The sequence below is a fragment of the Neopsephotus bourkii genome, unplaced genomic scaffold (assembly GCF_033783945.1).
Source record: "Neopsephotus bourkii isolate Nb327-2 ecotype Australia unplaced genomic scaffold, CSIRO-AGI_Nbou_v1 NB_1760, whole genome shotgun sequence".
In the NCBI taxonomy this organism is placed as follows: domain Eukaryota; kingdom Metazoa; phylum Chordata; class Aves; order Psittaciformes; family Psittacidae; genus Neopsephotus; species Neopsephotus bourkii.
In genome coordinates this window covers 1,093,701-1,110,858 of record NW_026902234.1, presented here as the reverse complement: position 1 = coordinate 1,110,858, position 17,158 = coordinate 1,093,701, and the positions used below count along the sequence as shown (strand labels likewise).

General features: G+C 38.0%; 1 protein-coding gene across 1 annotated transcript in view; it reads right to left on the bottom strand.

Annotated features, from left to right (window-relative positions):
- OCA2 (OCA2 melanosomal transmembrane protein) overlaps positions 1 to 17,158 on the bottom strand; it is a 189,680-nt gene that overhangs the window by 119,807 nt on the left and 52,715 nt on the right. The window contains exons 7-9 of the mRNA XM_061377887.1: positions 10,414 to 10,571; positions 8,872 to 8,954; positions 8,364 to 8,517 (exon numbers count right to left, since the gene is read on the bottom strand). Coding sequence (XP_061233871.1) covers positions 8,364 to 8,517; positions 8,872 to 8,954; positions 10,414 to 10,571 — 395 coding nt within the window. The remainder of the gene's footprint in view (positions 1 to 8,363; positions 8,518 to 8,871; positions 8,955 to 10,413; positions 10,572 to 17,158) is intronic.

The following is a 17,158-nucleotide window of genomic DNA, read 5'->3' as shown; positions in this document are numbered from 1 at the left end:
TTTCAAAAATTGAACTAAATGCAGTTCAAAATTAGTTTTAAAAGGTAACAGAAAACAGAAAATGGACATTTGGAAATTAGTTTTTACACTTACTGTTGAAAATATGACTCCTATTATTTCAAAAAAATTACATTCTGCATAAAGAATGGGCAACAATATCTTTTAAAGTGGACAATCCTATCAGTTCCTTAGAACAGCAAGCAGCACCATCCAGTGGCAACTTTTTCCTAGTAATTTCTTAATTAAGGCCAATTTACATACTACAGAAGTACCATAGCACCCAAAAAAGAAGGTATTTTTCCTTAAAGCACACATAATCAGAGCAGAGCCAGATATCTAAGAAGACAGATCTATCAATTAGGCAACAGTCAGTATAAAATCAATATTTTTATTAATAATACAAAACCATTTTTACAAGATATTAAGCTGGGAACCAGCTGGGGATTTTGCTTGCTGTTATTCCGTACTTCTCTTTGAACTTACAGCTTATCCTGTACTTGTCTTACAGCACTCTGCTTCATTTACAACCCTTTTGCTGCAGTTACAGCAAGTAAAAGTGACTATAGCTTATCTGACAGGTATTGGCTTTGTCTGTTGGAGACTCCTTGTTGATGACAGTGGCTCTAACCAAGCAGTACAAATCCAGGCAGCTCAGGTGTACTGATCCAATGCTCATCATAAGCAGCAACATGCAATGTTGCAAAGGAGCTCCTGCATAGCTGCTTTGAAGTCATTTTGAGTCTCTCAAAATGCACAGAGGTCACACCCTTCTCTTAAATAAGAAAAAGGCAGGGAATGACCATAAGCCTTGATAGCCCAGACAGTTTAGTTGCTAGTTCAGTCACAGGCTGTTCTTCCTGGGAGAACTTCTAGGGTGTGTATTCCATTCTGGGGGACAGGACAGATGGATCCAGCCCATATCTTGATGCACTTGTTCAATCCAGTCCTCCAACACCTACCTCAGCAGGTTTTGCTACCTGTTCCTCCTCTGCATACCTTGATACCATTCAAAATGCACACCCTTAGTTTACGTCTTAAAAGTATTATTTGTAGAGACTGCAAGACCCGACTGTGCGCAAGTCCTTGGATCTGATGAAATCCATTCGCAAGTCCTGAAGGAGCTGGCAAATGAAGTTGCTAAGCCACTGTCCATCATATTCGAAAATTCATGGTAGTCAGGTGAAGTTCCTGATGACTGGAAAAAGGGAAATATAACCCCCATTTTCAAGAAGAGAAAAATGGATGACCCGGGGAACTACAGACCAGTCAGTCTCACCTCTGTGCCTGGCAAAATCTTGGAGCAGATTCTCCTGGAAGGCATGCTAAGGCACATGAAAAACAACAAGGTGCTTGGTGACAGCCAGCATGGCTTCACTAAGGGGAAATCCTGCCTGACCAATTTGGTGGCCTTTTATGATGGGGCTACAGAACTGATGACAGCGGTAGAGCAGTTGACATCACCTACCTGGACTTGTGCAAAGCATTCAACCCTGTCCCACATGACATCCTTGTCTCTAAATTGGAGAGACTTCAATTTGATAGGTGGACCACTCGGTGGATAAAGAACTGGCTGGATGGCCGCACACAAAGAGTTGTGGTCAATGGCTCAATGCCCAGCTGGAGACCTGTAACGAGTGGTGTCCCTCAGGGATCGGTGTTGGGACCGGTCTTGTTCAAAATCTTCATCGCTGACATGGACAGTGGGATTGAGTGCACCCTCAGCAAGTTTGCCAATGACACCAAGCTGTGTGGTTCGGTTGATACGCTGGAGGGAAGGAATGCCATCCAGAGGGACCTTGACACGCTTGTGAGGTGGGCTGATGCCAGCCTTATGAAGTTTAACCATAGCAAGTACAAGGTCCTACACCTGGGTCGGAGCAATCCCAGGCACAGCTACAGGCTGGGCAGAGAAGAGATTCAGAGCAGCCCTGCAGAGAAGGACTTGGGGGTGCTGGTTGATGAGAAAATGAACATGAGCCGGCTTCAGTGTGCGCTTGCAGCCCAGAAAGCCAACCATATCCTGGGCTGCATCAAAAGGAGAGTGACCAGCAGGTCGAAGGAGGTGATCCTGCTCCTCTACTCTGCTCTTGTGAGAACTCACTTGCAGTATTGTGTGCAGTTCTGGTGTCCTCAACATGAAAAGGACATGGAACTGTTGGAACAAGTCGAGAAGAGGGCCACAAGTATGATCAGGGGATTGGAGCACCTCCCGTATGCAGATAGGCTGAGAAAGTTGGGACTGTTCAGCCTGGAGAAGAGAAGCTGCATGGAGACCTCATAGCAGCCTTTCAGTATCTGAAGGAGGCCTATAGGAATGCTGGGGAGGGACTCTTTATTAGGGACTGTAGTGATAGGACAAGGGGTAACGGGTTAAGACTTAAACAGGGGAAGTTTAGATTGGATATAAGGAAGAAATTCTTTACTGTAAGGGTGGTGAGGCACTGGAAATGGGTTGCCCAAGGAAGTTGTGAATGCTCCATCCCTGGCCGTGTTCAATGCCAGATTGGACAGAGCCGTGGGTGGCATGTTTTAGTGGGAGGTGTCCCTGCTCATGGCAGGGGAGCTGGAACTAGATGATCTTAAGGTCCTTTCCAGCCCTGACTATTCTGTGACTCTGATTCTAAGTCTGCTCTCATTATATTGCGTGTTTTTAGCTGGGTAGGGAAAAAGAAATTTAGAGTATACTTTTGAATGGTGGTGGTGCTCTACGGTTATAAGGACTCCAAAGCAGACACACAATCCCATGCTGCCCTAGAAGGATGCAGCTAACATGATTCAGAGGGAGATAGAGTTTAATTCAAGCTAAATTTTTCTACCGGATTTTATGATTTAGGTTTCACTACACAGGATTCAGGTTCCATGCAATGCCCAGAGTCACAACACTTCTGATTTCTTGTTTAGACTAGGACTTTCCAGGCCCTATCTTTTGGCTCCATTTCTACCTCAGTGTAAAACACTGCAGATAACCAAGATAATCAAGGCAGCCTTCTCTCTTCCCAGGTCAGGATAGTAGTCTCTCAAGGAAAGAAAAGTGTGCAGGAGAGCATCCTTGCCCTGCTGGAAGCTGGCCAGCACACCCAGGTGCACTGGCTTTCCCTCTCTGCCCCAATCTTATGCGGTTTTGCTCCCTCTCATCCCCAGACAGGAGGGCAACTAAGGGCAAACTTTTATTCTTGCCCAGTGAGGTATGGCTCAGACTCTTCACCAAGGAGGATAGATGGTTTTGTTCTGATAATCCTACCCTGATTTTATGTTGACTCCTGCAGCAGCGTTAGCACAAATGAAAGCAATAGCAGCAGGAATATTATATCCACCACAAAATCCAGGAAGAGCATCAGCTACAATTTTCTTTTTTTACAGTCTTTTCCAATAAACACCATGGATTTTCTTCTGTCCCTTTGCTACCGATCTCTTTATAGGATATATGCGCTGGAGGGAACACTCTAATCCACACTGTCTATATTTAAAGACAGATCAATAGGAGAATGGATGGGAAGTGACAAACCATGTTGAGTAAGCACATCATTAGGTCCTGTGACTCCTCATTGGAAAAATTCTCCCTTAAGATTAGCCTACTGCCATCACTTAGTATTACATTTCATATAACAGTGAATATCTCTCCTGTTTTCCTACTCCCTCTCCGAAGCATAATGTTCCATGTACAGATAAACAGCCTTATTACTGGAAATAAGCGAAAACTGGACTGTGTGAACACAGACAGCAGTAATAACAAACATCTTATTTTATTTGTAAAAATGCTTCCTGCCACTCAACATGGGTTCAACCAGCCCACAATAGTAGAAAAATGGTCAGACTGAACCACATTAAAATTTTCCTGTCTGCAGCTAATTTCTGCTGGTTAGATGCTATTAAAAATCACTCTGCTTTGAGTTAAAGAAATTAAGCTTAGCAGATGTTTCTTCATAATTTAAGATAGTTAATGATAGAAGAGTAATATGAAGAGAAACCAACACTCTCTATTTCCATTAAAGTAATAAAAATTATTATTATAGGCTAATAATTCATGCTAGTAAAAAGCTAGAACTTTTAAAGCCAGATCTTGCACTTTCAAGTAGTTCTGTTTTAAGGAGAAATACAGACATGTAAATGTTATTCAAGATGTCAGATCATTAAAATGCCATTTGAAATATCCTGGCAAGATCATTCATAGGCTTACCTACCAGACAAGATATGAAACTGAATGATAGTTCCTGTGATTAAACAAGCCCTCAGGAGGCTCTTACAGAATTTCTGACACTTGCTGGTGTCACTTTTCTACCATTTGATGTGCTACTGGTATTGCTTCTTCTTTTTTATTTTTTCTTAATTTAATAAAACGAATGTTATTCTTTCTTTTCTCCCAACTAAATAAAATGTTTTATAAAGTAGCCTTAAAAAGATCATTACCTTCTTATTTGTTTCTGCTAGCTCATTTAAGCATCATAAACAGCTAACACTGCATTTTAAGCCGCAACACAAAATAAATATATTATTAAAGGAAAATATGGGACAAGAGCACACAATCATTCAAATTAATGAGCTCTGTCCTTTAATAAAACATTTTTAACATTACTCCTTACGTATTTTTAATTAATGTAGCTCCAACATAGCTGCAAATATGCAGTTAAGAATTACTAGTAAGAGTTTTGTCAACTCAAGAAACTTTTCCAATTACCAGTAAAACTTCTTAATATTAACAGAGTAACCAGCATATTATCCTATTCTCTGTGTATACAAATACAGGCAAAAGAAGAAAATCAAAGCTATCCTGCAGTATTGAAAAGAAGAAACAATGAGATTTTATCCATTCTATTTTTTACTTGTCTATGCTGTACCACCAGAAATCATACACCACTTCCTACTGAATCTGAGTGAATGGGGTATAAAGAGTCTCTTTAGTTATAAACACAGAAAAAGGCTTTGCTGGAAAAAGAATGGAAATAAAAGAAGGCAAAAGACAAAGTGCATTCTTAGATGGAAGAACAAAGATGTTTGGAGCATAAAAATGTAAAAATTAAATTTTGTAAGATTTTTTTTTCAAGTTCTTAATCAAAAGAGGCTATGCATTTTGAGGATCAAAACTAGAAAAAGCCTATCTTGAAATACACTGTGAACTAATTTAGTACAGCAACATTAGCGTAGAACTCTGTACAATCAGCACTTTATACCACATGTCCCTGTAGACCAAAGTGAAAGCATGCTTATATCAAATCTTAACTATGTTTATCAGTAAACCTGAAGGGTCAGATGGTAAAAGCCAAGATCAACAAAGGTAAACCTGGCACACTTTTTTCTTGCTTTTAAACATGCACTTGGATTAATTTCCTGTGCTGTGTAGGCTTCCAAGAACAAAATGAAATATTTGTTTTCAACAAGTCTATAAAACAGTAGAGTTTAGATTAATTAAAAAATAACAAAAGAAGCAGATGTTTTTTCTCCTTTCTCCTCTGAGAGAAGGGCAGGGGAGAGAAGACTGAAATGCAAAGAGGCAACTTATCGATATTTAAAGAAAAATCAATTTCAAGAGAATGAATGTCTAGTTACTGAAGGAAAGGATGATTACATGGGGAAAAAAAGAAAAAACCCACAGATTTCAAACAGAAAATGTAACTAAGAGATACCCATCTAAATAAAGTTAAAAGCAATATATCAAAATTTCAAGGGACAGACTTGGATTGAAGAAAATACTCATATTTGTAGTAAGCTTTAAAAAAAATTGTTAGAAATTAAAGAGGGAAAAAGGCATCTTCTTTTACCAGAAATTTGCATTTCAGGAATACGTAACATGCAATCAATTTAAAAAGAAAGAACACTTTAAATAAATATCTGAAGAAATTAAGTACTGTGTTTTATGAAAAGCAGCATACCCTGAGACACTAAGAATTCTCCACTGATAAGGACTGGCCCATGACATGCATTGACCTCCTGGGGACTTGATGCCAACATAGAAGCAAAAAGATGCCTCAAAGCAGAATTTACTCTGTGTCTTTACAGTGGTGAGAGTTTTGAGAAAATTACAGTTCACAGTAAATGCACTTCATTTTCCAACAGGAGCCTCTTACTTCATCAGCTTTTCCCATCATCTGTAACTGCAGGAGGCAGAAGCCCTTGCAGTCTGTTCTCCTGCACACTCCCTGGTGACTAAGGTAGCAAAGGGCAAGGGGAGAAGGGGAAGGAAAGATTAAAAGATTAGGACAGTGAGGTTGAGGAGGTTGTGGGCACAAGATCTACAATTCATGTTCTGAGAAAAGTGCTGTGCAGGAGGAGCAAGAGGCACACTTTCAAGCAGCTTTTGTGAGTCATAACAGATAAAGTGCTGCTTCTTCATTAACGTAAGAAAATATGTGAAAATATAGCTCTAAACCTCGTTTAGTGTGTCAACACTGTCTGAAGTTGAACCTGTTTTGCCAATAATAATGAATAAAACACAGGAAAATGATAAAAACTGGTAAAAGATGGAGAGCAGCAACCCTGAATGAAAATCCATGAGAAATCTCTCCTACAGCAACACCAATTGATTTCTGTAGCAGTGATAACTGCTAATGGAATAGAGAGAGCAATGTATTGAGAAGGCAGGACTTCAGGCACTAAAGTTATAAACATTGAATATAAGGTAAGCTACTATTACATAGTATAACAATATTTACATCAGTCTCTTGCAAGAGATCTCTAAGGGAACCAAACAACAGTCAAGTTCTGATTCTATGACAGTTTTTCAAGCTTATATATTCATAGTTTAAAATTTACTCTGGTTGTAGCACTTGTCATTCCTACAGGTGTTATGGAGAAAGCAGATATCATGATGCAAAAGGTGACTTTTCACATTTTAAAATTCTAAAATTTTACTTATAAGTATCTATTTATACCTTTGAATTTGAGTAGATATTTTTTCTGCCTACAACAGAAATTTTTCTTTGATTTTTCACAGGAACAATAAGCTAAAGAGCTGTTTTAAAGCTTTTCCTTAGAAATTACAGGAAAATACATACTTTGCTTGCCTTTGCTTTTCAGTTTCAAGCCTTTATTTCCTTTTACACATAAATTGTTCCAAAGCGCTTTCTAGGATGAAGCACAAAACCACCCTTTACGTACATTAAAAACCTGATTTTTTTGCAATTTTTAAAGGGTTACATCCTTGGGGGTTTTTTGGTTTTGTTTTTGGTTTTTTTTTAACAAAAAAAAAAAAAAAACACGAAAACTGCATTTGTAAGTATTAAGATTATTTTGGTGCTGTGCTGCATGCCTACATATATTTATAGTAAAATCTAGTCCAATCCGCTTCCACACTTAATATTATACCTCTTTGCTCATCTATAAAGTACGCAGAGGCATTTTTAGCTTCATAAATAAAACACTATTGCTGAGCAACATAATCTAAATGTCTAAAGCATCTGTCATTTTTTGTGTACTTATTGATATTTGATTAAAAGGTGTTCAACTATCTTACAATTTTAGCTCTTAACAGGATGGATAGTTAAAATACACAAGGGATGTGGAAATAAAATGAGCATGCTGGGACATATTTGCAATGGAATACCTTGAAGACTTAATTTGATTCACTTCTCTGTTTCATGCTCGTGTAAATCAGGTGTGATTCAACTTGGACAATTCACTGACAGACTGAATGCTTACATGAATTAAAAAAATATAATAATAAAGAAAACCATTCCCCCTCTAATCTTGTTTTAAGATAATCAGACAGTGTTTTCAGTTCAGAAAACTCGGTTGGAGCTTTGTGCTGTTTTAGACATGTTTTCTATCCTTAGTGCTGATGCAATGCATTTTTATTGGGTTTGGTACTTCAAGGCTTTGGAAAGAAGTTGCAATATATATTTAAAGTTCCCTGTCCTTTCACTTCTTCATGTTAACTCATATTCAATTTCCTCATAATACAGTAAAAGAATTTCTGAATGTCACTCATTAAAAAGCATGCTCAGTTTAACCTTTTAAAAGTACACTAGATTCACAGTTTGAGTGCCTTAGAGAAGGAAATAAGGTAAAAAAACTTTGGTTATCTTGAAAAAGAATTCACTTAAAAAGAGGATTTACACTCCTTTTATAACCCAGACTTATTTTCACTCTCACAGCCAAATTATAATTCTGTTAAAATGCTAGAACTCTAATAGATCCTAATAGAAAAATACACAAGATCACTGTAATGTTAATATAACTTGCCAAAATCAGTTACAATTCAGAACAATTTCTTCACATGTATCTTATTCATGCCACTAGCAACACAGATAGTACACAAAGGATTCACATACGTATATTAAAAGTATATTAAAACCCACCAATGAAACCCTTCCTTATGCTCCATTTACAATGTAAGGGAAAAATAAAATCAAAGTAGAAAACTGGCTTACTTCCAATATGATCAGCACGTAGACACCTACTAATATGATGGATGCAATTGTTACTTGTGCCTCTATGTTTGCATGGAGATATTGATGCTTCATGGTGAGAGGAACACTTCCAGGCCCCTGTAGGAAAGCTTGAATGTTTATGAAGATGGTGCCTCTGGTGGAAGAAAGAAGAGAAGAAAAGAAGTTTTGCTTATTTCTGGAATGAAATACCATTAGTTTTATTTATGCTTAATTTTATATTCAGTACCCTTAAATATTTGTGCATGTATTCTATATTTATAGTCACAAGCAACTTTCTAACATTTTCATTCTACACCTCTAAATAACATTGTTTAGAAAACAACTCAAGTACAAACCAGCCTTGTAACTCCATTTAAAAAGCAACAAAATGTCATCCTTTCCTGCTCCTCTGAAACAGACAGTGGTAGATTATTTTAAAACATTAGCTATTATTTCAGTCAGGTCTAACTACTATTTCAATGGATTATTTCTGTCTCTCTTGGCCAACCTGTTTAGTATCTGAAAGGTTCTTGTTGTGATGATTTGCTGATTTCTTCTTGAACTTAAAGATAGAGACCAGTTGTATGCCACCTGAAAGAGATTAAGAACATTTGGCAATATTAAAAGTCAGTGAAAGTGGTATGTTGCTGCTGTAGGGTTTTATTCCTTTTTGTTCTCCTGTTCATTTAGGAGAATTTAGGACAGGGCATAACACACATCAGTCTAAATTAATCCACCTGATTGAAACAAACTCATTCCCTCACTCAATCAATGAAGTGAGATATGCATCCAGGAGGTGCAGGAGAGACAAGATGCCAAATCACACTTTATATTGACTGCAGGGAGCATGTAAAACTGAGAGGCAACAATGTGGTTCACTCCCCAAAACTGCCTGGGAAGAAAACTGACATACATAAGGTAGAGATGATGAAAGGCCTAGGAGCAATGTCATACCCCCAGACATGGTAGAATTTCAATAAACAAAATTACTGTTTGCTGATCTTCCAGAAAAAAATAAATTTAAAATATCTTCAGAAAATAAACACTTTGTTCATTACTACACACTGATATTCACGCAAGGACCTAAATCCTATGCCTGTCCTGACCCTATATGCTATGAAGTGCAATAAAAAACAGCTTAATGAGCTAGCGTGGGACATCTGACACAGAGAAGTATCTGGCAAGCAGGGGAGGTTAACTTGGGTACCTCCTCCTTCAGTCGCGTCAGGACCTCCACTGACATGACAGCTCTGCACTGGCTGCCCCACAGCAGCATGAAGGCTGCTTGGGGATTGCTGCTGACAGCACAGGTCACAGCAGCCTCCTCATTGTGGTGTTGTGTGGATTAAAGAGTAATTGCCATTATGGTGTTCTTTGCCATGTTGAGGTAGTGGGACTAATCTTTTGCTGCAGACTATGAGATAGGGTGAAAGCAGGAATACTGATGGCATTGTTCAGCTGTGCTGTCACCGGTAGAGGCAGGCCATCCCATTATGTAAACAGAATGGCAGGCAGTTGTTTGTATGTCAATGCTATTTATTAAATGATGAAGCTTATTTTTATTTTTCAGTGATAGACAATGACAGGCTGTAAAAGATCCTCCTTTGCCAAGTTATCTGGAAGAGAGGAGCAGGAACTTGTTAGAAAACATCAACAATGAGAAAGCCTTAAGAGAAATAAAGCAAATAAATGTGACACATTTAAGAAAAGAATTTGCAATAAAACGTGAAAATGTATTTTAGTGAGTGCAAAAAGGTACTTTGCACTTATTCCTCTTTCTAAGACGACTTTTGAAACATTGCCAATTTTAAACACAAGAACTTCCATGCTAAGTGTCAGGCAAGGGGCATAAATTTTTCAAAATTTTAATACAGGAAGCTAAAGGAAGTCTTACACAGACAAAAGTGTGCAACTTTACTCCTATTAGAACAAGTTTTTTAACGCTGACATTGACACACCTCACAGCAGGGAACAGCACGACAATTTAATCTACACAATGATGATGGAAACACAAGTGATAACATATCTCAAAAAATTTAAAGACCATCACCTGCTGCTGGTGTCTCCTCCTTGATCCAGCATCTTCAGACTGGCTGATTTGCACTACAATGTACTCCTCTGTTTGGTCATCAACTACATCTTCTACAAATGGGCCTCCTATGTCTAACTTCAACAGGGAAGAATCATGAAAATCGGTCAGATTCATAGCTGTTATAAAGTTGTTAAGGTGTAAATTTCCAATAAAAAAATAGTATAGGCTGTGCAAATATCAGCAAAAAATATAGATTAGTCAACTTATATTGAAAAACATATTCTTCAGCTAAAATGCTTAAGAAACTATGAAAAGAACAAAATAGATACCTACTTCCTCACCAAGAAGCACTGTTTTGGCCAGATTCTGTTGTTTTCTAGGTTGTTTTTTTTTAAGACAACCAGTGTTTTTATCTGATGTTGTATGTGTACCAAGATTCAAATTAGTATACAGAAATACATGTAAAGACTGAGAAGTAAGGCTCTTTAAGTGCTTTTGCCAGGTGAAAGACAGCATCATTAACTCAGCAATTTAAACGTTATACAATTTGTATTGGAGAAAACACTGTGGAAGTTCCAACCATGGTGAAACTAAACAATAGTCAATGTCCTGTTCATGCCAGAGGATTTGCTTTCTGGTCAAAATTTTACTCACCAGATAGAAAGCCAAGGCACCACAAGAAAATAAAAACTCTTAAAACAGGAAAAGATTTGATTTAATACATATGTGTTCTGTTGAAAGCATGCAACTTAATCACATGTTGGAGTATCTTAACACTTTTATCATCTGACATTTAACTGAGCACACTAAAAAGAGTTAACTTGTTCCACAAAAAGCCATAGATCATACCTACCAGAAGGATTTTTCCAGAAAGTCATTTTTTGTCCACAGAACTCAGGAGATTTTAACAGGAGAATTAAAAATACAGTATAGTTAGAGGCGACTCAAAGCAGTACTGTGCCCTGCTTCCCAGTGAGCCCTAGTAGGGCCATCCATGGCAGACAAGTCTTTTTGGGGGAGCTGGAATATATAGCCCCAGCTGGGAAAGCTTTGTGACATTACACATGCAGGAGTCCTTCATCTTTAAAAGAGCTTTGTCTGTCCACATTCTCAGCAGAACTGAATCTAGAGAAAAGATTTCTCTCACAATAGCCCAAAAAGACCCTACCAGATCTCATGCTGTTGCAAAGTAATATAACTGTCACCCCACTTAGCCCAGTGAGCAGAGCGCTTAGCACCAGTGTCACACATGCCACTCCTTAAGAATGAAACTCCCAAGCATCTATTTACTTAAAGGAATCACACAGAAAAGATAAAAAAAATAGCCTTGGATGCAACAAAGGAGACCACCTCTTGTCAGGACAATTTAGACACACAGCCCTTATCAAGCATAAATACAAATTACAACAGTTCTTTTCTGGTTCTGAAGAGTTTTAGGTGTGTTTGGCATCACCATTTTTCTGTGTCCTAATTAATACATAATATTAATTTCCACAGGAGCTATAGCTATACCTTTAACTAGAGACATTAATTATACCTTCTAAAAGGCCAGCTGACCTAAAGTCATTAACCTGATGATTTGGGACACCTCTTGACAGTATGCCTTTTATTAGGAGTGTAGCCAGTAATTTATGTCTCGAAAAGCTTCAGGTGCACATAATTATAGCAGCTTCCTTTTAAGCAATACTTTTAAAATAAATCCTGTAATTACCTAGATGACACATTCAGGCGCTATTATAAAGGTTACTTAAAATTAAAGGGGGGAAGAATTCAACCTTATTTTCAAGAAGAGTGGTTCCTTCCTTCTTTTCCTATAAAGATGGAGATACTTAAGAAGTTTTTCCATTCCTTTCTGTGCATTTATAAAATTATCAGAAAAGAGCCCTAGCAAAATAGGTTCTCCTTTGATTGCAAGTGGAACTGAATGTCATTCACCAGTCTGCACTGAGGTTCTGAAGTCCCATCAGTTATCTTTCTCCAAACAATATTTAGAGATTCTGTCATAATTCCATTGTTATACTGCGGCAGATCACAGCCTTTATGAAAGGTGGAATCAAAATAAACCAGGAGAAAGCTTCAGCCACGCTTATAGAAGTCAAAATGCATTATTTTTTATTAAGCTACTTTTCAGAATGTTTTTGTTCTGCCTTATCTTGGTTTTATATTTCCCTTAAATTGCCAAAATGTGATTTCCTCTATATTTAAACCACTCAGATGTGACTAACTTGTGGGAAAACTATCGTTTTACTTCTAATATCCCCTTTTGTTCTGCTGGGACTTTTTGCCTGTTCTAAACTTCTTTTGTAATGTGGCCTCCAATTTGGGCCTCTAAAGCAAAATATCTCCCTGAAAAGATTTATGGCCAGAGCTTTTATTTTTTATTTCACTTCAGCTAAGCTGCCTCATTTTTATGTAGTTCCATTCTTAAAATTATATTACTGCTGTGAATTACCCTGTCAAGGGATTTGGCTTTGTGAACCATTACACAGTGGCTGTCTATATTTACATCTGGCTCCAGACTGGGTCCACTGCTCAGAGCTAAACCTGTATTTTTCTGATCTCAGTTTTCTAACTAGCTGCTCCTAGAAGGTACTGAAGAGTGTGTGAGAATCACCTGATGTCACTTTACGTATTTTTAGCTTATGTAACCAACACAGCAGAATGGATGCAGTGGCTAAAAGTTTGAATTGGTATTTGTTCACTACAGTTTATAGTTCTGTACCATGGACATCCGCATCTGAGTTGGTTACTCCCTTAACATCAATGAAAAGAGAGTGCTGTTAAGACAGAATTCATTGCTTCATTTTAGACTACCACACAAAAATGAGAGGAATCACTCATGAAAAGCACTGGCTCTCTCTATGAACTATAAAGGCAGCCTGGGATGAGTCAGGCATACCTGGGACAAGTCACTCCTTAAATACTGAGTCTCTGCTGTACCCTCCACCATGTCATTATTTCAGTATGTATAGAGCTAGTTGAAAAGCCATGATTGACAGAGATTCTCTTGTATTTGCATGCAGATGGCTGACTTCATGCTTTCTTTAACACCTACTTGTATATCTTACTTTGCCTACTGTGAAACATACCTTGAGAATACTATGTCTACTGATTATTTTTCACCAGGTTTTTGAGGTATCCATATACTATTGACCTGATTTATGACCAGGTCACTCATGCTAGTTTCTCTAGGATATTACCATTTTAAAGAAGGTATTTTGCATGGGTCTTAGCATCTACATGTTGTTCTTAAGTTATTCCTGCATCACTCCCTGCAGTTTTCTTTTTTGATGTCCTATCCGTGTTCATAGCTTATGAGGTCATTCCTTCACAATATACCAAGTTGAACCACATGCGTTTCTGCATTTATTGGTTTCCCCATCTGAAGAATGTATTTTTTTTTCTTTTTGGATTGTCAACAATGTGGTTCCATTTTTCTCTATATTGGATCCATCCTTTCTCTCTGTGTTCCATCAGTTCCAGAAGTTTTGTGAGCCCTTAATGAACTCTCTTTTCTACAATATTTTCTCAATATACCTTGAGATTCTGCTTCTTTGCCTGCCTTTGCATGTTGTCGTGGTCTTCACTCATCTACTTAGCAGCTTGAACATTGCAGGCCAAAATGCTTAGTACATTTCCAACAGCATCAACAAACATAATGATTTTTAAATGTATTCTGCAAAGAAAAAATGATGGAAGAATAGCTGACAGTAGAGAACTAGAGTTACAAAATAAAGATTGAAAAAAAAAATCAGAGGGGAAAAGAACTAAAGGTATTAGAGAGGTTGTTTCATTCATCAAGTTAACTTATGCACCCTTGGAGAAGAAAACATCTTTAGAACCTCTGTGGAAGCTGAAGGGTCTAACAAAATCTGACTACATTCTTTGCCTCACAGCCTTTCTTTCTATACATACCACTTGTTCAGGGAGTGGGTATGGTAATTTTCAGTGTCATTAATGGTCATGGCATGATTACAAGTTTTCCTAGTGACCTTTTCTTGCTCCATGATTAACTCAGTTGAAGCAACCATTCAAACTCATGCAACTTCAGGAAGGAATTTGATAATAGGGTCATCTTATGTCTGCTCAGTCTCCCTATAAACTTCAATATAGAATCATAGAATCATAGAATAGTTAGGGTTGGAAAGGACCTTAACATCATCAAGTTCCAACCCCCCTGCCATGGGCAGGGACACCTCGCTCTAAACCATATCACCCAAGGCCTCGTCCAACCTGGCCTTGAATACTGCGAGGGATGGAGCATTCCCAGCCTCCTTGGGCAGCCTATTCCAGTGCCTCACCACCCTAACAGGAAAGAATTTTCTCCTTACATCCAATCTAAACTTCCCCTGTTTAAGTTTTAAACCATTACCCCTTGTCCTATCACTACAGTCCCTAATGAAGAGGCCCTCCCCAGCATCCCCATAGGCCCCCTTCAGATACTGGAAGGCTGCTATGAGGTCTCCATGCAGCCTTCTCTTCTGCAGGCTGAACAGTCCCAACTTTCTCAGCCTATCATCATACGGGAGGTGCTCCAGTCCCCTGACAATTCTTGTGGCCCTCCTCTGGACTTGTTCCAAAAGATCCATGTCCTTTTTATGTTGAGGACACCAGAACTCTACACAATACTCCAAGTGAGGTCTCACAAGAGCAGAATAAAGGGGCAGGATCACCTCCTTCGACCTGCTGGTCACATTCCTTTTGATGCAGCCCAGGAGACTGTTGGCTTTCTGGGCTGCAAGCGCACACTGAAGCCAGCTCATGTTCATTTTCTCATTGACTAGCACCCCCAAGTCCTTCTCCACAGGGCTGCTTTGAATCTCTTCTCTGAATTGTTCTAAATAGTTTCACTGAATCCAAATGAAATGAGAAAAAAATCAACATATTACTGCTATTGAGATACATCTTCTAATTTCTGAATTTGGGATCTTAATCCTAAACGATGACATCCCTCAAAGCTACTGAAGAGGGAGGTAAGTCAGTGACAATGGCCACTGGCTAGTGCATGTGATATCTCTTGTTTTGTCTGATTAGAACTAATCAAAGACCTGTTCAGCCATGACTTAAAATGATGTATTTTCATTAAGTTGTGTCTCGCATGTAAAGAGCAATTGAGTAAGGAGCCCTTCAGACTGAGTGTTGCGTAAATGTATACCTTGCAAAATGTCAGCCCTTGCACCAAACATTTTACTGAGGAGATATCAAACATTTAAAGCAAATAACCAGATCAGGAGTGAAAGGCTTTAAAATGTATTTATAAAAATGCGAGCTGCTTGTCCAGACTCAGAATTCACAATTCACTCCCATTTATGATCATGTTTCAGGTCCAAGAGAAGGAAGTTCTGAAAACCAGTCTGAAAAGGGAAAATCAAATTGCTTCACCTAGGCTGATCTAGCTTTTGCTCACCTATAATAGGAACTGGCACAAGTACAGAGGCTGAGGGGGAAACACAAGATTGTTACGGAAGCACTCACCAGGGACAGAGTAAAGATGGAAATTCACAGCTCAGCAAGGTAAGCGTGAAACCCATTGCACAGAAACGTTGTGGAAGAAGTTTTTTTTTTTCTTGTAAAAAGAAAATATTTCTAATATAGAAAATGTATAGTAAAAATAATAATAATTGTGTCAGGTGCAGTTGAAGAAAAAGGCACTGTATCAGGGAGACAGACACTTCTTTAAAAAAACTGTGATGGTGTATAGTTTGATTGCACAATTCCTTAAGAGCATCAACAAATACCCATTACATTCTAATTTCATAAAGCCTTGTTCAATTCAAAAAGTTAATGCACAGTTCTGCTCCAGATCTCTGTTCCTCGCTGGTGGAGAAAAAATTAAAGTTTTGCTTAGATCATGACAGAAGTTATTAGAAATTAAGGAACAAACATGGAGAATATTTAGCATTTCAGAAGATTCTTTAAGCCTAAAAATCAATGTAAGTTATGGAGAAGAACATGAATATATGTTATTCGATTGATCAGTTTGTTCAACCAGTTAATGGAGAGAAGTGCCTGAAGATTTGAATGGCCAGTTACAGAAAATAAAAATGTTTATGTTTTAAAAGAGGTACACATAACTAAAACTAAGGAATGCTTGAATTTATTCACTCTATGTATTTTCTTCCATTTTATAATCCAATTTCCAAAGGCACATCATCCTATTAATTATTGATGCTCTGCACTTAACATACAACCTTTAAGCACAAGATCTGAGGAGAAAAAAAACAAACCAAAGAGCTTCACACATTTACATCAATAGGGCGATTGAATCTTGCTTCTTGCAGAAGAGAGTCCTCTAGCCAGGCTTCAAAACTTACATTTTTCTGCCACTAGAGAGCTGAGTGTTAGAACTTTTAAGAAACTAATTTTTAAGTGTCGTTAAGAAAGAACACTGTTACCACTATTTTGAAAAACTATACTAAATGTGCTGAATTTGTATCTTGTGCCATAGGGAAATCACTATTAAAAAAAAAAAAAAGAAAGGCAAGAAAAGCAAGCTTAGAAACTCAGAAAGCTTCTATTAATTCACAGGAGGCAATACACTGTTTTCAAAAACTGCTCTCAGCACACCTCAGTGCTGTATGCCAGGTTTGCACCCATGGGGATAGGCAAAGCAAAGAGAGATACAAGTGGGCTAATAAAAAAAATCATATAATTGAAAAGAGAGACTAGAGATAAAGGTGTAGAAATATAAACAAATGGGAACTAATGGGAACTAGAGCAAGTGAAAAAGTGCTAAAAAATATCACCCCCACAGCAGCTGATG